Genomic DNA, 21,776 nt, shown 5'->3' with positions numbered 1-21,776 from the left:
ATAATTCTTTGAATGTTTTTTGTTTACTACCAAATGGGATGAGAAAATAGAATTAATAATTAATTGCATTTTGTTTCAATTTTTAACCCATTATTAAACAATGGGTTTACTTTTTAGTGTATTGCCCGGAACTTAAGCAGAATATAGCAGAAAATATAACTTTCAATCAAAAGTTAAGGTTCTTGCCAAACACACATACATCCACAATGATAGCAAATGATGCAATGATTTTGTGTAACCAGTCTAACCACTATTGTAATTAAAACAATATACAAAAAGCCACACTACAAACAATGTACAAAAATCGATATACTTACAAAGTAATCGTAGCACATTGACAGTGATAATAGATGCCAGTCCCGTGATGATGTTAAGTATAGTGATTCGTACAAGAGCTGTGGATGGAACTTGAAAGAACATGGACAGTACGTACATCAGGGGTAGGGAAGCCCAACAGTAAAGTATGAATAGAAGTATTGCAATGCCAGCATGGTTGGTGAATTCGGTCACACTGAAGGCAGCAAACATTATCTGTGAAAAATTCGTTATAAATGTGTTTTATCTAGACTATGATGTTTTTTTGTACATTTAACGACAATTGCTCCAACCCAGTGGGTATATATAAAACAAAAAAATTTAAAAATTTAAAATAATCACCCACAAAGTTACATAAGTGGTAACTCATAAGCGGGCACGAGGTGTATGAAACAGAACACCTATGTTCTAATAACTGTCTTTTCCTGCCACGCGAGGGTAAATAAGTTAGTAAGCAGACACAAGGTGTATCAAAAAATATGTTGACATATTGACTGTGGTTGTAACCTCACAATAGGATAAATAACTTACATTCATTTCAGTTTAATAAAAAGTTTATAAACAAAAATAAAATTAAAAATTAAAAAAATATATTTTAAGTTTTATTTTTTTATGAAAATAAATATTTAGCAGAAGTTTAATTCAAAAACAAACCATAGTGAGCAAGCACGGAGTGATAAAGTTGATGAAATCCCATGTGAACGTTGACATCCAGAAGCAAACGGGATCAACTCCGGCAAGAGCTTGGAGGAGAGAAGATCGGTCGACTCTCTCTCTTACAAGGAAGATGCAAAACGATGCAGCGAGAAAAGAAAATCCAAGAACGATGTTAAAAGCAATCAGGAAGCCAGATAATGACCTGAAAATACAGTTTTTATTAGTTGACTTCCCTTTTTTACTGGTATAAAGTTTATTACATGTGTAAGCAACTTATAAGTTTTCGTAAAAAACAATTTGTAAAAACACATGCAGTCTGAGTGTTGGGGTTTTGGGCCAACTATGGCTTAAATCGGAGGTCCTTGCTATAGGACCTCACCCGCATAAATTAGAATACACAGACTTTTATTAAGTTTGTTCTGGTGTTCTGTTTCATACACTGCTTGCAAGCTTACCAGTTACCACGTATGTAACTTTATGGGTGATCATTTTTTCTGTAATAGCTGGTAATTTAAACAACCCATCAGTGACCACTCAGTTTAATCAATTGCCAATAGGTGTCTTGCCGAAGGACACGAGCGCCCAAAACTGTAGCAGTCACGAGCATTGAACCCCTTACCTCTGGGTAAGAGGCAGGCGCTAACCAATGTGCCAGACTAAAAACTTAATACCTACCCTAGCAGTTGTTCCTGCACTCTATTAGTTGAATTGCGTGGTAGTGGAGAGTTCCATATTTCCATTGTAAAATTCTTATACACACCATCACCAACCATTCTTATATAAGCCTGGTCCATATACAGCAATGTAGAAGCTGGTGTGTGGTATGCTTGGTTATTGAACCAAGCTATACTTTTTGATGTATTTGTGGCTGAAAAAAAAGTTACGTGCAGTGTATTGACTAACTATGCTTTGAAGTACGATTTCTAAAATATACATAAATCGAAAAAACAATACACAAATCGAAAAAAAACGCTCATTAAATTTGACAAAATAAGTAGCAAAAAATATTTATGATTTTATTAGTAATGAATAATTATATACTTTAATTTAGACAATATTTATATAAATTAACCACTTACAAACAGTTTTGTTTTATATAGCAAAATACCATTTTCCTACAAGACATAACTTAACACAATTTTGTTTGCTTTTCCGTTATTAAAATGTTAATTTTGTTCCAACGTTTCGTATTCCATTTAGCAAGAATTTATTGACCTTGCTAAATCTGCCAATATGGAAAATTTTAAACACACAAGTTACATATGCGTTGTATCTGTTTGAATAAAAGACTGCGGTGCCATTTAGGCAAAATATTTATCTTTTATTTATATTATGCAATTCGCTGAACTATATGAGCACCAGATCAGGGTCAGATTCGCGGAATTTATTATTCTAAAACAGTTATAAGTTACATACCTGTATTTGTAAGAAAACTCCCAGCAATCAGGTTCTCCGTGTTAAAGTCTCCACCCTCCTTTAAATATTTGTTGGCAAGAAATAACTCAATGTCTTCATTAACCTCATATGCTGATTCCAAACCTGATATAATGAATAACGATATGAATGAATGAAGGTAACTTGCTTTTGAGTAATGGGAAAACGACATGTGTTATAACATGGGTGTTCCGTTTCATACACCTGTCTGCTATGACACCATATGTTTTCAACTCAACTTTTAAACAACGTTGACATCTTATGTTTTACCTGTCCAATTTTATGCTTAAATAGCCTATACCCTGCTGTTAAGAAAAAACAATTTAAACGAAACAAACCTTTAAAAGCAGATTTGTAGGACTGGCTCAAGTCAGCAGATAGAGGGGAATTTGGGGTAAAGTTGTACCACACATTGTTGGGACCATACTGATCAACAGAGAGATCTGAAACAAAAAGATATTGCGGTGTTAAATAGAACTTGGTGGATGTAAACCAAAAATACTTATTCTAGCTTGATCAGAAATTTGTTTAGAAATTAATCCTTTTTACAAAAGTCTTATTTTTAATTTACTTTTTTTGTGAGTATTTATTCTGGCATACCATATCACTATACAATATTTTATCAATGCACTTATTTCAGATGGTATTGGAAAATATTGCCTGAACCAGTTTTTCTACTCATTTTATTATGTATCCTATTCTATGTGGCTAAGGTCTCCCAGGGTGGCACGCCATGGGTCCTAGGACTTTGGGCTAGGGTTGTCCCATTACCCAAAGTGTATCATGTAGTTTTTTTAATGAGAAATTTTCGTATTTTAATGAGCATTTTATAGTTTTCCTACGCGAGAGCTCCGACTTAGACTTGCATGGCTTAATCTTTGAGACAAGCATATCCCTACTGGCAGGAACAACCAGGTAACGACATAAATGAGAGACAAAATCTTTTCTTACCAAGTGGGACGTTCTTTTGTTCAAAAGGTGGAAACTTTGCGTTCATGATTGAAATTATTGCAAAGAAAACTGGAACCAATATCTGGGCAACAGCAACCTGGGATTGAATGTAAATTATTTATATTTTCGTTGCGGGTAACAGAAAAATGTAATTTGTTACTTCTGCTAACAGGCATAATGAAAATAATCTTTTACCGGCTCATTCGGTATAAAAAACATAGTGTATTTTTGACGTTTCGTCTGCCATTCGGCAAGAGAATGTAGTCTGTTAATCTGCTACCAGGCATGGTGTAAATAATGTTTAGCGGCTAATCTGATCAAAAACGTAGTGTATTTACGATGTTTCGTCTAATATTTGGCAACAGAACGTAATTTGTTACTTCTGTTACCAGGCATAGTGTAAAATGTGAATAATCTTCTAGTGGCTCATCTGGTATAAAAACGTAGTGTATTTTCGCCATTTTATCTGTCATCCGGCAATACAAAAAGCATAGTGTGATTTAAGACTCTTGCCAGACGGCAGACAGAACTTAGAAAATACACCACGCTTTTTATTTTGGCAAAACCTCAAAAATACACTATGTGTTTTATACCAGATAAGCTGCTAAAAAAAGAATGATTAATATGTATGTATAAGTATCAAGTAATGACCTTGTAATTTCTTTTTGAATGCAACAGTCGTTTAATGAGTAAGGCATAAAACTGTTGGAACCATAGAGCAACACCATCGTTGTATTTGAGTGAAGAATGCAAGTATTCTGTATAGATGGAACAAGATGGTTAATTACGAAAGAATACCTAAATTTTGGTAGGTGTTGGTCACTGTGTATTGCCTAATAAAATGCACTGCAAATGTCTCAACAGGTTCAGGTATTTGTTAAAAAGAGTAATACTTTGGGTAGAACGTGCAAGATAAACCAATTCATATTACTAAATAAATATAACTAGCGTTATCCGTGTTTGGGCCAAAAACAGCAATCTTTTTAACAGAGGTTCTGTTTCATACACCTTGTGTCCACTTTTTACATCTTTTTTTTCGTGTATATGTAACAAAGTAACATATATGTAACTTTGTTTGTGATTGTTTTTATGTATGGCCGACAATTTAGACAACCCATCAGTAACCACTGAATTGAAGCATTTGCTGTTAAGGGCTTGCCCAAAAACGCATGCACCCACAATGGTAACAGCAATGAGTCTTAAACCTCTAACCTCTAAAGTTACAGGCAGGCATGCAAACCTCTAAGTTACAGCTCTGGACCATCTGTTTTGCTAGTTAAAAACCAACTTACGTTTCGATGGAACAACATTGGTAGGCGCACTACCCAACTTAGGTGACCCATGTACAACTTCCGATTTAGAGAAAGATAATCTTCTGCTAACACTTTGTACTGCAGTGTTTGCATCCTCAGTGACCCTATGTATGAGAAATGATTCATTTAAAGTGGATATGGCCTATCCTAGGTTCATCAGCTCAGCTTTTATCTGAGACTTTTCTTAGTTTTTACTCTGTTTTACATAGTGTGATACTTTTTAATAATTCTCCTCTCTCCGCTTTTTTATAAAATTTGATAATTTTTCGCTACTATAGTAAAAGAAATAAATAAAATATATTTTATATAGTAAAACAATTGTCAAAATTTCAAACAAATTTACAACTGTTATTCAACATTTTATCTACAGAAAAATATTTCAACTAAACCAACTGTCCAAACAACTTTCAACAAAATACCAAAATTAAACACACTTTATTTGTTATTTTTGACATTTAAAAATATAATTCATTTAATTTTTTTAAACAACTTGTCTTTTTTTTAAATACATGATCTTATTAATCTTTTTACATAAATCGTCTAATTTATGAATTATTCTCACCGAAGAAATACTTCTTCCATAGTTGTAACAGTTGCTCCGAAATTGGTGACGCCAAGCGCTCCCGCATCCTGTTCAAGAGTCTGGAAGAGCTTAGGAAAGGATGAAGAAGAATCAAAAGGGAGAACAAAAGAAATTTCTCCTCCAGCCGTTCGTTCCAACTTCGACTCTTTAACATGGGATCGAAATATTTCATCAACCTGAAAAAAAAAGAAAATAGAAAAAGGCAAATAACAAATAAAATAAAAAGGAAATATAGATAAATATATTGAGTAACCAAATGCTTATAACACAGAAAATTTTAACACAGAATTCTTATATTATTTTTTGCGTGTGTCTTACGTCCTGCAGTTGTAACTATATAAGCGTGTAGTGGTCCATAGTAAACATAATATATACAAGAGTGAACTAAACTGAGTTACGTGTTGTTTTGAGCAAGTTGAAAAAAGCAAGACGTTTACCTACTGTGAATAACGGAACCCGCTTCAAGGATTTTCGAGTTATTTCCAACTAAAACCCAAAAAAACTGGCAATTAATTTGAATATAAAACAGAAATTTTACCTTAGCAACATCACAGCTTGGAGTCTTGGTAAGCACAACATGGTATCCAACACCAAACTTATTTTTCAAGAAAACCGATGAACCTGGTATGACAGAACGACAATTAAGGAGTGTATGCAATCCTTTGCATAGTTAAAGATGGGTAAATTTCATAGTACATACAGATAGGAGAAAAACTTTTAAAAATACAGGAAGGCTGGAATAGTTAAACAAGCATTCCTATAAAACAAATTTGGTGGCAGGGTAGGTAGGCCTACCAATTTCAAGAGACTGCCTGCGCTGTTACCCCAGGTTTGGTGTCTATGCATACAGAATGATTTCAGGTTGAACAATTCAAACAGATAAACTGGCTAAGTTATATAACTAGTGACAAAGTGGGACACCAGACTTCAACTTAAAGGTAATGGGTTCAAGACCGGTTGCTGCCACTATTGTGTGTGTATGGGTCCTTGAGCAAGACACTTAATGACAATTCCTTCAACCCAGTGGTCAATAATGGTTTATCTAAACTAATTATCATATATACAGAAAAATCACACCCACAAAGTTACATACTTAGTAACTCGTAAATGGCACTAAGTGAATAAAACAGAAAACCAGTGTCATAACAACTGTCATTTTCTTAGCCACGGGAGGGTAAAGCAAGTTACCTTCATTAATTACCTGTACAACGTAGCTTTCCTTCTGCCATAATAGCGATCCTGTCTCCAAGTAAATCAGCTTCGTCCATAAAATGAGTTGAAAGAAGAATCGAACATTTGTGTCGGGACAACTGGAGGACCTCCCAGATCGCTCTTCGAGCAGCAGGATCCATTCCGGATGTTGGTTCATCCAAGATGACATACTGGAACAAACAAAGTTGTTGATATATCAAAAAAACTTATTTTGACAGTGTAACGAACTTCAGGGCCCGCCAAGAATATACCAATTTTCCAAAAACGAACTTTCTGGAGTTAAAAAATTTAAGGGTTCGCAGAGAAAACATTTTAAAAAAAGATTGGGAAGCCTTGGTATATCATATATACCAACTGAGTTTAAGAAAAATAAAGAGCACAAAATGGTTTGTATTACTTGGTCAAACAGATCAAAAACAGAAATACATTTTCTTATATATATTTTGCTGTTGCTGTCAAGATAATGAGACATATTGTTGATGCTGCTGGGGGTTGCTATATATGTGGCTCTCTCTAGACAAGACACATAGTGACATAGCCGGATATGGCAGAATAAACGCGGGTCTTTCACAATAAAATTTAATCACATGAAAATTTGCCAAAAAATCTCAGACCTAAAATACTATTTCTTATATTTAGATAAATTAACAATTAGAAGAAGTTACTTTAGATCCAGCAGAAAGAGCAATTCCAACAGAAAGTTTTCTTTTCATTCCCCCTGACAATGTACATGACTGGGCAGAAGCTTTATCGTTGAGTTTTAATATATTTCTCATATCATCGCATTCCTTTTTCACTTCAGATTTTGCGATTCCTTTCAACTAAAAAAAGTGCAGCAAATGTTAAAAGGGATTTTCGTGCTTGTCATTGCCCTTTAATGCGTTTAAATCTTGCCCAATACACATATGCCCACAATGGTAGCAGTGACAAGCCTTGAACCTATTACCTCTAGGTTAGAGGCAGGTGCGCTAGCCAACTGTGCTATGGCGTCAGTCTTTTCCTATTTTTGTTACAGACAATTTAGACAAACCGTTATTGACCACTAGGTTGGAGCATACAGAAATATAATAATATACGACCAGATTTTAGGTGCCTATGTGGTTACAGCTTACCCTTGCAAAGAAATACAAGTGTTCATCTACTGTCAACAAATCAAAGAGAATATTAAACTGAGGACAAAGACCAAGTGATTCTCTAACTCCCTTCATATCATCCAATATACTGTGACCCATTATCTTTGCATCACCACTTGTGGGGGGGAAGAATCCTATGGTTAAAATATCAGTTGATTAAATCGGTGGTTCTCGACCAGCGGTCCATAGACCGGCGCGTGATGCGTCAATTTCCGCAAAATATATTACAACCCTATATCTCAATTGCAAAACGCAAGAAATGTCAATAGAACTAAGTTAATTATCAAAAGGACGACAGCAAAGTTCTCATTAAATTGAAGTTTCCATTCTTTGCTTTTGATTTGCATTCTTTGTCATAATTACATTTTGGGCAGATTTTATTTTTAAAGATTCACTGTCAGCGAAATTCGTTTTGAAAGTTTACCGGACCATAAGCTAAAGCGTTTGAGAACCACTAGATTAGATAACTGTAATAAACTCTGTGAATCTAGCCCTAATGTTTATATGATAGAACAGATCTTGTGTAAAGAAACACAGTCTTGATCTGGTGCTATGAAATAGATACAACACAATTTGCGGGTACTGATTTTGTTTGTTACGTATTTTATAGCACTAGATCCAGGTAGAGTAATTTGGGGTAAAATGGGATAATACTAGCACATAAATCCCATTTTCCTGATTGTGTTTGTACTTTGTGCAATAATTAAATTGGGGCATTTTAAATAAATCGGCTAGATATAAAAAAGCCACATACTAATCATTATAAAAGCATCAAACCTTGAACCTGACAAATTTCGCTTATCGAATCTAACTTTTTATCAATTAAATTAGCTTTTTAGAAAAAATACTTACCAGTAAGCATAGACATGGTTGTTGTTTTGCCAGCTCCGTTATGTCCAAGCAAGACAGTTATCTGACCTTCATACATGTTTATGTTAAGATTGTCAACTGCAACTTTTTCTTTGTTGCCTTTAAACACCTGGTGGTGGAAAATTAAAGTAAAATTTTGTGATAGAAAAAAATGATATATATTTAAACCTAAGATATACACAAAACCTGGTTTTTTTTCTATTGATGTTTTTTGGTATTGGTGACAAATAAGATAACCCATTAGTGATCGTTTGGTTGCAGCAATTGCCGTTAAATGTCTTGCTCAAAGACAAATTACCTCACAATGGTAGCAGCGATGAGCCTTGAAAGTGAAACCTCTGCACGCTAACCAAGGCTGGTCATTACTACCGTTGTGGGCAAGACAACCAACAACAATTGCTCCAACCCAGTGGTCACTCACTAATGGGTTGTCTAAATTGTCAGCCGTAAAAACCATCACCCACAAAATTCCATACATGATAACTCGGGATAAAAAAGGTTTCCTTCCAAAACAACGAAAATGACAAGTGTATGCGTCCTAAGAATTTATCTGTGTATGTGGGCACAACTTTGACCAATAGCTCTAGCTTGTAGGACCCCACCCATATAGAATAGAAAGCAAAACACAAAACTGTACCAACAAAAAAACATGAGCTTACTTTTCGTAACCCTTTAATTTCGACAACTTTTCTCAAGTTATTTGGTTCATCTTCAAAATATTCCTTATCGTTTCCATTTATTGAATTATCGGCAAATATTTCATTTTCTTCTCCAACTTCTGTGCCAACTGGGTTGTATTTACCGGTAGTTGTAACTCCAAACCAGTAAGATTTCTGTGTGAATAAAATGCTTATAAAATCAGGAGTTTTTATACTTTTATGGCAGGCATGGCTTGGCAATGTAAACAAAAAATCTTACTCCAAATATTGAAAACTAACGTCATGTAAAAAACAAATTTTAAAATATTGAAAACTTAAACTAAAATATCAGTAATAAAAAATAAAAACAAAAGAGGATGATACCAAACATTTAAACCCATTTTATAAACCTTTTATTTTTTATTTTCATATATTTTTAAAGGTGACATGGCCGAGGGCTTATATATGTTATAACCACTATCATTAATTTATCCATAAAGCAGATTTATTAAAACAAGTAATAATACTACAAATAAATTTTAGGAAAAAGTGTCTACATTATAAAAAAATAAAACAAATTAAGAATAATCATTATTCACTTACCATGAATGGAAAATACCAAGGTTTTGGGATTCCATATTCACCAGGCCACACACCCTCAATGTAAACCGCAAGTACCATGTATAACACTGCATCTAATAGTAGCATGAGAATAACCTGTAATATAGAGTCATTCATATATATTTGGTATATAGTAGGGTGGGGGAGGATGAGACACCTTTTTATTCTATTTTTTCATCCCATCAGATAGTAAACAAAGAACATTTAAAGAATTATGAAACCAGATTCTTACGACTAGCATAGGTGGTTGTTAATTGTTTTAAACACGATCAGGACATTTAGGTATTACGTGCTAAAGGTGTCCCATCTTCCCCCACTTTACTATACACTATATAATAGGGTGAAGTAAGATATTACATGTTTTAGAAAATTAGAATATAACAGAACTAATAATGCTTGAAGGTAACTGTTATAGATTTAATGTATTATTTGTAAGACTGCAAGCACAAATTTTAATATGGTAAAATGACTAAAATCAAATATGATTTTTTCTAAATTCAAGTTATTTATATATAGTAGGGTAAGGTAAAATAGGACATGTTTTCATTCTAATTTCTCAGCCCATTTGGTAGTAAACAAATAAAATTTACAAAATAAACCATAGCCTTGAGACTCTAAAAGATAATTTTTTTTAAACACGAATAGGTTATATGGGATATTGGTGCTAACAGTATTCTATCTTATACACATTACTATATTGTTATGTAATGTTATGTAATGATTACCTCAAGTAAAGTGAAGTTGTCATCAACTGTAACACCTTGGTTGATGTTATACCAATGTATTCCTGTGCCTGAAAAATGTAAAAAAAAACAGATATGTTATATATATATATATATATATACATAATATATATGAACATAACCTTGTTGAAACTAACTCCTTGAAAAAAATGTTTTTTTAATTAAAAAAAAAAACTAATTTGTATCAAACACCCACCAAGGCCTTAAAAACTTATCAAAAAAAAAAATTTGAAAAAGCAACTGAATAAATTAATTGGTAGTTACCTTTGCCTTCAAACATTCCAAAGAGTTGACAACCATTTGCCATTGCTACATTGGATAGTAGACAAGATATAAGCTTGACCGGGTGACTTAACATGCTGTAGCTGTTTTCCATGAATAGGTATGGCATGTATGTGAGGCCGTATAATGTTCCTCCTGCAGCTGCTGCTACGTTAGCTGTAGATCATATGTTTTTGAATAAAGTGAATGTAACTTGCTTTATTCTCACATGGCCAAAAAAAGGGATTATAACATGAGTGTTCTGTTTTATGTTACCTCGTGCCAGCATACGAGTTTCCACATATGTAATTTTGTGCATGTGTTTTTTTTCGTATGTCTGATAATTTAGAATAACCATTAGTGACCACTGGGTTCGAGCATTTGCTGTTAAGTGTCTTGCCCAAGAACACATACGCCGACAGTGCGTTTGGTAATATTGCTGTTATAAATTTGCTTTTATACGTTTGTAATACATTTTAATAAAGATACACCATAACATGAACTTACCTTTAGAGAAAAACACAGATATTAAGAAACAAAGTGTTATTGTTGCTGCAGAAAAAGCGAATAGGAAAACAAACACAACTGTGATGTCACTATAAGTCAAAACACTTCCAGCGCTGGTCTAAAAATTTTTAAATATGGAATATATGTATATATTATTCTTTTAGGAATTTAATATATTCCTAGGTGAAATGTATGTGGTACAATGGTTTGAGTCTTATCTGGTAATCAAAGGGTACAGGAGTCAAGACTTGATGCTTCTACCAAAAAAATGAGGTGGGGAAAGACAGCTTTAGCACATAATATAAAAATATCCTCATCGTGTTTTAAACAATTAACAACAGTCTACGGGAGCCAGGACGATAAAGTTTTATAATTCTTTGAATGTTCTTTGTTTACTACCAAGTCGCACGGAAAAATAAAATAAAAAGATGTTCCATGAATCTTCCCCTACCCTACTGTATCTAAGTTTAATAATTTTGCATAAATTACCTGAATCTTATAGAAGCCAGCCATCCCAAAGCAGGAAATTGAAAGAAATATCAAATATTTAACAAACCAAGCTAACCAGTGAAGCCAGTTTGATAATCCCATCATCATCATGTATTCCTGTGGGGAGAAATAATTGATGACAATTTTTGTAATAAATGCAACTTGCTTTATTTTTGGAAAAGGAAAATTGACAGTCGTTATAACACGGATGTTCTGTTTTTCACACACCTCGTGCCAGCTCACGAGTTGCCACCAATGTAACTTTGTGTGGGATTCATGTTAAAATTGGAGAATTCTTTATATATCAATTTCTAGACACATTCATGTGCACAATGACCAAAAATAATAAGACAGGTTTATTATGATCGTTTTAAACCATTTCATAAACAAACCGAAAAAAAAAACACTTTATAAAAAAAAGGAAAAATACAGAAAACACATAAATTTTAGCTTACTACAATTGTTCTAGTTAATGGTAATAAAAACCAAAACTAAGACAATTTTCTTACCTTCATTTTTGACTCCTTTTCAAGAACAACACTACGCACAATGACCAGAGAGGTATAGAAGAAACTTAACATTACTAGTAGTGGTAGCGTACGCTGGATTGCAACTAAATACATTGTTTAGGTTAGGTGTTTGCTATTATAAAAACACCCCAACCATATTTCCAAACAGGTTTTTAACATATGAGAAGTTCTTTTAGAGTAATGTTACAAATTTTTGCTTTTATAGAAATACCCGATCTTATATTTTTGAATTCAGTTTTTAACAAATAAGAACATTTTTACAGTTAGAGTAATTCTGTAAATATTTTTATATTAAAACAGATGATAAAAGAGAATAAAAACATAAACCATCCTACCACAATCTATTATAACACATGTTTAATAAATGTATATAAAACTAAATGCGTGTACCCAAAGCATTGTAATTTGTATTTGTATTGTGACATATATGAATATATATTATGTGTTTAGTTATCACAAAAAACTTCATATTACTCAAGAATAAACATTATAAAAATTACGTTACATTTTTAAATAAAAATTACATTTTTTTCTAGGAATTTTAATATTATTTGTTTTGTTTTTTCCTTGGGCCGATACACATAATACAAAAAACATATTTTGCAACAAAAATAAACATATTACATATTAATACAAATAAATATATTTCGTAATAGAAATAAACACATAAATATCACATTTGCACTATTCGTTACAACATACAATACTTACTAACAAAAGTATCCATAATATAGGGTGGGAAAGGAAACCTTTTTAAAACCATGTTGTCAAGATTAGAAGTGTTGGTTAAAGTGTCGGCAATACCCATGTTCACACCATGCATCAGTGCAAGGAATCCTTGAGGAAAAAAAATATAAAATTTTGTAAAAAATCAGGAAAAGGCTTACACATGATTTAAAATTATTAAACTAAATAATATTAATTGTTTATCTGTATAAAATAAATGAGTCTCTTATTTTGCACATATAAAAAAGGTATAACAAATTAGTAACTTATTGTGCACATATATGCTGTAGACCTGTATTGTAAGCAAACAGGAAACGAGCAACATAAAATAGCTCAATAATCCAATATAGTTATGTAAATAAACATTAAAAGTATGATACGCTGGGTATAGGATTCAAATGTGGTGTTCAATTTTATTGTCAAAGCTGGATGTTTATTTGTTCACCCTTTTACAAATAACCTTTAAACCAATATATTGGTAGTGTAAAAGTCTTTAATGTTAAACTGTGTATCATATATCAAATATGCTTTTAACCAATATGATATTATACATATATAATATTATACTCATTTATCATGAATTTTATATTATCTATTAAAAAATTAAAATACACCTCGAGACAGCTTACATGTATGTTACTTTCACAGAATATGTTTGGTGTTTTTTTTATGTATGGCCGATAATTTAGACAACCCACTAGTGGCCACTGGGTTGAGGAAAATAAAATAAAATGATATACCAAAATAAAAACTTATCAACAGACAGCAATATTAATATGAATACCTTCATCATAGTACCCAGGTTTTCCACCACGGGATGAATTAACAGATCTGGGACCAGGGAGTTGAAAACCAGGAAATAACTTCGCAGTTTTCCATGTATCAGTGCTGTAAATAAAGAATTTGAAACCAAAAAGGTTTAAAACACCTTTTTTAATACTTTTTCACCCAAAAAGTGAAATATTAAATAAATTTTTAATCAGTTTTTCAGACAAAAAAATAAAAATTAAAAAGTACTTTAAGTGCAATTAATGATTGCTGAAATAGTTTTTTAAACATTTTTTAAGCATATATGTGAGTAAGAGGAAATATATATACATATATACTATATGTATATATCATTAAATAAAATATTACAAAATTGATCACTTACATTCCAGTAAATTTTGCGCCGTCTTTTACTGAAGAACTAATGGGGTCACAGTGAAAACGAAAAGTAATTTTCACATTGTTTGAAAAAGTATTATCTGGGAATTCGCCAGTAAAGATAACGCCGGCAAGAGTCTTTTTAAGGTTTGTGTCATTTTTTACGTAAAGCAAGAAATCTTCTTCAGTTGGAAAAGAGATCACTGAAAATTAATTTTAGTTAGATGAATTATTAATGATTTGAACATAATTTAACTTATCCACTACACAGTTGAAATAACAAATAACAAACATTACGCTGAAGCAGACTTAGTTAGTAACATTGTACATTTGAATGTAACTTGCTTTATCCCTGCATAGCCGGAAAACAACAGTCGTTGAACGCAGGTGTTTTGTTTCATACACCTCGTGCCCGCTTACAAGTTACCATGTATGTTACTTTGAGAGTGAATATTTTGGGGGATTTTTTATGTATGGCTGATAATTTAGACAACCCATTAGGAACCACTGGGTTGAGCAATTGCCGTTAAGTGTCTTGCCAAAAAACACATACGCCCACAATTGTAGCAACGTCTAGCCTCAAACCCCAGTCCTCTGGATTAGAGGCAGGCATATTAACCACTGTACCAAGGTACCACAACATACTAATCCAATAACCAAAGTATTATGACACAGGTTAAAAATCCCCCACAAAAAAAAACATTTAAAAGCAGAAATATAAATATCTACAAATAGAGTTTTTTTATTCTATTCTATGTGGGTGAGGTCCGTTACTACTACTTACAGTTTATTTTAGGAACAACGCCAAAGAATGAAATGAGTGACTTGAAAGCAGAGGTCAGGTTGCTAGATGAGTTGGTCCGAGAATTTTCAGTGACATTACTGGTGCTTGAAAACAAATCCATCATATCCTGTTGATCTTGTGGTAATTGACTTACCAGGCATTCTGTATATCATAAAGGTTTTAAATGGGAGTAACATTTAGTTCCAAATTTGGTGTGCTACTGTGGGGCATGATGGGACAACTTTAGCACATAATATCCTAATCTTGTTTTAAACACTTAACAACGGCCTATGCTATGTGAGTGGTGAAGATACAGTTATATATTTCTTTAAAGGTTCTTTGTTACTAGCAAATGGGACAAGAAAATAGAATAAAAGGATGTCTCATCTTACCCCACCCTACTATAGATTTAGGATTATTCAGTGTAAAAAGATGTGTATCGGTGTATGGATCCGCATATATTAATGTAAGGTGCAGGTGTAATAAATTACAGCTAAATTATTTTGTATGCACTAATTTAATTAATGAGGTTTCTAATTAATCTATTGCCAGCTCACCTGGTATACAATACAACGTAGTGTATTTCCGACATTTCCTCTGCCATCTGGCAAGACTTAATCATAGAATGTGTTGGAAATACACTACGTTGTATTGTATACCAGATGAGCTGGCAATAGATTAATTATAGATTACAGAGGCAATAGATTACAGATTATTATGCCTGGTAGCAGAGGTTTCTAATGTTTGACAACTATGGGTTTTCCTGCATTTAAACAATGTAACCACAGAATTCACTTAACATCACCTCATGAGGTGTTAATAGTGTACTACAATGAGGTAATGATAAGGTAATGGCATGGTTAGGGCTAAAGTCCCAATCTCCTAGTTAAATATTGCAAACATGGAAACTGCAAACATCAGAGGTTTTTAAAATTATGCAACAGTTAGTTAAACTGCCTGTTCCTCATCATATATTAAACCCAGGTGCTAATTTTAAAAATGTGGTGTATTCAGCGGCGCAGCCAAGGGGTATAGGGGCCAACCTCCCATCCCCCTTTAAAAAAAAAATTTTTTAACCCATTTCGTATTTTTTTGAATATAGTAGGCTAATTAATACATAATAACACCTGTACCTACCCATAGTTTGCGTCATGTATCTCGATGAAACCTTTTTCATTAATTCATCAACATTGCCGCTTATAATGGCATCAAATACAAGGTTGCTGGCAGTTGTGTTTGATTCTAATGCCACATCTTCCAACACTTGCTTCATACCAGATGGCAGAGAATCAACCATTTGATCAGCTGTCAAAATATAGATTGTCAAAATATACAAACTCAAAAAATATAGATTAGTCATTAGATATATATATATATCATAAAAAAAAATATGTCATATAAAAACTCTAAAAAATATGTCATGAAAAAAAACTTGATTGTTAAATTAATTTAGCTTTTAAGTGTTCCAAAACATACAAACCTACTGTAAGTTGCAACCTATTTTAATGTCTCATTTCTCAGAATTTTATTAAATCAATCCTACTTCAAGGTATTTTAAATATATATTCTATACAATTACAACACACACAAAAGTCTCATATTAAAATATAGTTTAAAATAGCTGCCTTTCTTTTTCTTTGCTTATGTAAAACTGCTCTGCGCTATTCTTGTCTACTACAATATATACCTGTGTGTTTTTTTCTTGTGCATAATCAAATCATACTCTCATACTAAACTATATAGAAATTTTCTTTACTATACATAATATCAATGTCACACATCGTTTTCAATGTAACCCATTTTGTGGAAATTGTGACTTGAAAGTTCTACAAACTAGAAGACAAAACATCCTACAAAATTGTAGTACTGTAAACAGGGTGTGTGGCAATACATACACTGATGCCTAAACTGAATTAAAACCTATTAGGAGACTATATATATTACCACTGAGTCGAATAAGCATCATGACTGGCATTCCTTGCATGTTACTACCAGTGGAATTGACCATTCCAGGCATAGATACATTGCTTTGTTCTGAGGATAAGCAATCACAATTTACTTAATATTCTAGTACATGGTTGCTATTGACTTTATGTTGCCAATGTGCCAGGCACATTTGCTGACTTTTTGTAGAAACTTACTTCAATTTATATTATGGACATACACACATATATAGTAGGGTGGGGTCAAGATGGGACACCTTTAGCACATAATATCCAAATATACTGAATCGTATTTTAAACAATTAACAGCGGCCTATGGTGGTTAGGAGGATACGTATTTATAATTCTTTGAATATTCTTTGTTCACTACCAAATGGGACGAGAAAATAGAATGAAAGGTGTCCCATCTTCCCCCAACCCTACTTTAGATATATAACTCGTTAGTTAAAAAAAAACGAAAAGTTTTACAAGTACAAAGGCTTGGCAGTGAGAGCGACTGTATTTTCTGTGTCTTTAGTCTGTTGATATCTAATCTCTGTATGCTGAAGTATATCAGGTATTTATTTTTTATACTGTTGTTTACCTGGTGCAGACATTTAACATTCTAAGTCAGTAAAACTGACTATATATTACATTAAGTGCTAAATAGTAATACCTGGGTTAGCAGGATATATGTGAAAACTTGCCGATAACACATACAATATTTTAACTGAGTAAAATCTGACTATAATATATATAAATACATGGATTATATATTTTAAAGTATTAAATACCTGGGGTATCTTGATCAAGATTTGCCAATAAAGTCTTTATTTCATTGATGTCTGTTAACATAAAAAGTATTCAAATTAAAAAGCAGAGGCAAGTTCACTTATAAACTTACCAATGTTGCATTTCTTTTCTATTCTAGACCTTGGCACATTGTTTAGTCTTGTTTTAACAGAATCCATGACATCATGAATTCCTTGTATGTTGTTTGGCACATAAGCTATGTTGAAATGTTCATCTTCAGGCACAACTGAATACGGAAACTCAGGCAGATTGTTTACAGAGAACTCCCTGGGATAAAATGAAATTAAATTAGGATATGGGTAAATGGTGAGATTAAAATACAATATATATAATACGTATATAATATTAAACAGAAAGTTCACACAGTAGCAAAGTGGTTAACACGCCTGCCTCCAAACCAGAAGATATAAGTTCAAGGCTCGTTGCTGCTACCATTGTAGACCAGTAGATGTATGTCTCTTTGGCAAGCAGCTTAATGTCAATTTCTTCAACCTAGTGGTCACTAAAGGGTTGTCTAAATTGTAGGCCATACAGAAAAACATTCACCCACTTAGTCACATATATCGGATACTTGGTAACTTGTAAGCAGGCATGGGGTGTATGAAACAGAAAATCCATGTGAACTTATCTAGTGTGTAACTCAAACTCTGTATACCATTTCAACATATAACATCAGTAGATTAATGGCTACTGATTAATAAGTTATGACAACTGATGTTATTAAAAAAAATTGTGTATTCGACTATTCAATAAGTATTAATAAATGTAAAACGCAAGTCATTCATTTTGTAGTTCGGTATGAAATATACAATGTAGCCTATATACTCATAATATATACCTCCAAGTTGTTATGTTTGGATAGTTGGTAACATCAACCTCTTGTCGTATAATCACGAGTAAAACAGCGAATAGAAGAGGTAGTAAAAGTTCAATTACAGTTGCAATAGGCCTTCGCTTTTGTAACACAAAGTTTTTCCAGAACAGCAAACAAAATTGGTCCCAGGCGTGCATTTTGGAGCCTGGTGCAGGCTTACTATCCGTGGCAATCTGGAAAATAGTTGAATGAAAGAAAAATTGGTAAAAAAGCAAAAAAGGTTCCAGCGCTGTAGAAGAAGATAAAGTTTTAAACTTTGTATCGATAAATGTAATATGTAAATCAATTAGGCATGTATAGTACTGCGAGGTAAGACGGATGCTGTTAGCACCTAATATCCCATATTTAATGGCATTTTTAACTTGCATTTTTAACAATTTGTTTTACAATTCAATAAAATAATCTTTGTTTGCTATTAAATGGTAAAAGATAAGAGAATGAATACATGAACCACCTGACCCCACTCTACTATATGTTTTGTTAAAAATAAAATACGAGCAGATGTCATAAGAAGTAAAAAAGTTTGCTGTTTTAGCCTGTTCCAAAATATAAATAACAGTGTACCATTAAAGATGAATTTAATCAACTATTGAAAATATTATGAAACATTCACCAGGTAATGCTTACGTGAAATGCTAATGTTTTATTGTTATGTTACATATATGTAAAATAACAGTGAAACAAAAAATTAATACAACACTTGAACACTATAATCACATAGTGTAACGGTATTTTGAAGCACATATATAAAATAAAATAAAATAAATATATTTTGTAAAGAAATTCATAATAAACGAAGCACAACTAATTCATGATTTAACCCCTCTTCTTTTTCGTTGACTTAAAATTTGAGTTGGCCTAATTTGTCGTTCACCCTCAACTAATAAAATACGCATAGCGGATACAAAAAGAAATGCCCCGTAATGTCGCAAGCGTGATAGCGTCCACTTGCTTGCGGAACCATAGCATTTTCCCCGTACACAGTTAGTCAAATTTGGAACACCTATAGCAGCTATCATTGCTGCTTCTCTTGTATGGGCTTCCTCTGAAACAACATTTTGGAAAACATGAAGTGAAACAACACCACAGTCATTTTTCCATATGTCTAAAATGTGCTGCAGTTTCGCACTGCATTGGTTGTTTGTCTTCGCACGAATGGCGTCTTTAAAATGATCGTATGGCCTTGAGCGTTTTCCTTTACCAACATAAAATATTGCACCTGAGAAAATCTTTAAACATTCTACCTCACTTAGTTGGTTTATTCGTGAAGGCAGATTTTTAGTAACCCTTGGATCTAAGAGTAAATAGTTAAAACAATCTTTAGAGTTGCCTTCTCGTAGTCTTAAGTTAGAATTGTCAAATTCAAGTCTCAAAGTTTGGTCATCTTCATTGGAAGTTGGCAATTGTTTGAAAATAAACAAGCGGCGTAATTCTTGTGAATATGGAGTGATGCATTCATCATTAGAACTATGATTGCCTGTTTTTCCCCGTCTGCACAAAACCAGTTGTTTTTGGTACTGCTTTCTGGCAGGTGCAATGGGGCCAACAGTAACTCCATATGAAATGAGTTCTGATTGCAGTTCCGCATCTGTCATTTGTTGAATTTCGAGTGGTAATGGTGTATCTAATGTTTTCTCAGAAATACTTGGACCACTGATGCTGAGTGCAGATTTGTTTTTCAAATTATGATTGCCACACTGTTCTTGCCTACGCAGAACAAGTTGTTTTTGGTATTGCTTTCTGCCAGCTGCAATTGGCCCAACTTTAACTCCACAAGAAATTAGTCCTGATTTTAATTCTGCATCTGTCATTTGTTGAATTTCTAGGGGTATTGGTGCTTCTAATGTTTCATCAAGACTCATATGTCCACTGAGTTCATCGAAGTCACTGTCAATAAAAGATTTCCATGAATACATTTCAGTGGCATCTGCAGAAGACGCAGTACAGAACGACAGTTCTGTGATGTTGGGTGATTTGGTAGTAGAACGGCAGACATGCTCAATAAATGAATAACCATCAGGGTCGGAATACACACGCAAAGTATCTTCCTCCCCTATATTTGGTATAGAATATGTCTGTTGAATCAACAGTTTTTCTGCATCATCCTGAATATTAACTGCACACAAAGGCTGAGAAAATTTTGATAAACCAGGTGAACTTGTATCCTCTGTTTGAACTAAAGTCTCTGACTTATTTTTGGAGGTATTTTTACTGTCCCAAATAGAACAGTCTTTTGGCACGGTGGATTCAGCCTCAGAATACAATGACTCCTGACAAACTGATACATTATCATAGTAAAGAGGCTTCTTTGGTTTAACAGAATCACTTTTACTTGTATTAATGTTCCATTTAGTGCTAGCAAGTAAAATTTTCTGTTTAGACTCATTGAAGCTGTCATCAGGTTGTTTTGCTTCTGATAAATCAGACAAACTGACATTTTCTTTTTCATCATTTGTACACAATGGTAATGATGCTGAATTATCAGTATACGAAGAAATTGCATCGGAACAGTCAGAAGAATTGTGTGAGTCGTACAGAATTACAGTTGGTTCACAAACACCAATCTGATATTTTTTAGGGGTTTTATAGGTAAAGCAATTATCTGGAGATGTTGCATCCATGCAAATTTTGAAAGAATTTTCATGATCTGGACTGCTGAGCTGTGAATCTGCAAAATACTGGGCAGGCTGAGGACTAGAGTAAAACTTTTTTGATGGACTTTGATAAGGCAGAACTTTAGAAGTTTGTTGGTTAGCGAAACAATAACAAGATGTATCAGTTTGGCTGTTATTATTATCTCTCCACCTTTCTACAGGCTTTGGGGAAACCGAAGCTGGTGAAAATTGGAAAGGTGTCTGCTCAAACTCATCTAATATGATCTTACAATTCTCGCTGTTGTTTTCTTCCGCATATTGTCTTGCATCTTTTCCTTCAACATCTTTTAAAGAGACATCGGCGCCATGCTGTAACAGCTTTAACAGCAGGTTTGCTTTTCCCCAGCTAGCTGCCACATGCAATGGTGTCAAACCATGCGAATCGCAAACATTAGGATCCCCGTTATGTTCAAGTATTAAGTCAATGAATTCCTCACAACGAGACGAACGCGTGCCTATAGCCATGTGAAATGGGGTAACGCCAAACTCAATAGAAAGTCTGTTTGGATTTGCACCAGCATTTAAAAGTTGCCTGGTAGTCTGCAAGTCATTTGTTCTCAGAGCATTAAAAAGCAGATGACAGTCTTCCACTTCCATAAT

The 21,776-nt window shown here is 33.3% G+C and overlaps 2 protein-coding genes across 3 annotated transcripts in view; both read right to left on the bottom strand.

The window, feature by feature from the left end:
* Positions 1–19,320, bottom strand: part of LOC149730813 (phospholipid-transporting ATPase ABCA3-like) — a 24,671-nt gene extending 5,351 nt beyond the window's left edge. For both annotated transcript variants that reach the window (XM_089883937.1, XM_089883938.1), the window contains exons 1-29: positions 18,487–19,320; positions 17,740–17,915; positions 17,630–17,680; positions 16,051–16,218; positions 14,914–15,075; positions 14,137–14,332; positions 13,768–13,871; positions 12,969–13,094; positions 12,237–12,340; positions 11,728–11,844; positions 11,239–11,356; positions 10,735–10,908; positions 10,453–10,520; positions 9,710–9,823; positions 9,128–9,301; positions 8,451–8,577; positions 7,578–7,732; positions 7,131–7,286; positions 6,455–6,635; positions 5,792–5,874; positions 5,233–5,429; positions 4,650–4,774; positions 4,009–4,115; positions 3,358–3,454; positions 2,745–2,849; positions 2,389–2,511; positions 1,648–1,840; positions 970–1,174; positions 318–531 (exon numbers count right to left, since the gene is read on the bottom strand). In XM_089883937.1, the coding sequence (XP_089740063.1) occupies positions 318–531; positions 970–1,174; positions 1,648–1,840; positions 2,389–2,511; positions 2,745–2,849; positions 3,358–3,454; positions 4,009–4,115; positions 4,650–4,774; positions 5,233–5,429; positions 5,792–5,874; positions 6,455–6,635; positions 7,131–7,286; positions 7,578–7,732; positions 8,451–8,577; positions 9,128–9,301; positions 9,710–9,823; positions 10,453–10,520; positions 10,735–10,908; positions 11,239–11,356; positions 11,728–11,844; positions 12,237–12,340; positions 12,969–13,094; positions 13,768–13,871; positions 14,137–14,332; positions 14,914–15,075; positions 16,051–16,218; positions 17,630–17,680; positions 17,740–17,915; positions 18,487–18,890 (4,324 nt within the window). In that variant the 5' untranslated portion in view covers positions 18,891–19,320. The remainder of the gene's footprint in view (positions 1–317; positions 532–969; positions 1,175–1,647; positions 1,841–2,388; positions 2,512–2,744; positions 2,850–3,357; positions 3,455–4,008; positions 4,116–4,649; positions 4,775–5,232; positions 5,430–5,791; positions 5,875–6,454; positions 6,636–7,130; positions 7,287–7,577; positions 7,733–8,450; positions 8,578–9,127; positions 9,302–9,709; positions 9,824–10,452; positions 10,521–10,734; positions 10,909–11,238; positions 11,357–11,727; positions 11,845–12,236; positions 12,341–12,968; positions 13,095–13,767; positions 13,872–14,136; positions 14,333–14,913; positions 15,076–16,050; positions 16,219–17,629; positions 17,681–17,739; positions 17,916–18,486) is intronic.
* LOC149730812 (uncharacterized) lies at positions 18,695–21,776 on the bottom strand. Its single transcript, XM_089883986.1, has one exon. The coding sequence runs from the start codon at positions 21,771–21,773 to the stop codon at positions 19,332–19,334; it is 2,442 nt and encodes an 813-aa protein (XP_089740112.1). The 5' UTR covers positions 21,774–21,776; the 3' UTR covers positions 18,695–19,331.

This window comes from Ciona robusta, chromosome 9 (genome assembly GCF_009617815.1).
Source record: "Ciona robusta chromosome 9, ASM961781v2".
In the NCBI taxonomy this organism is placed as follows: Eukaryota; Metazoa; Chordata; class Ascidiacea; order Phlebobranchia; family Cionidae; genus Ciona; species Ciona robusta.
Note: the sequence above shows the minus strand (reverse complement) of the source record. Positions and strands in the feature narration are given on the sequence as shown.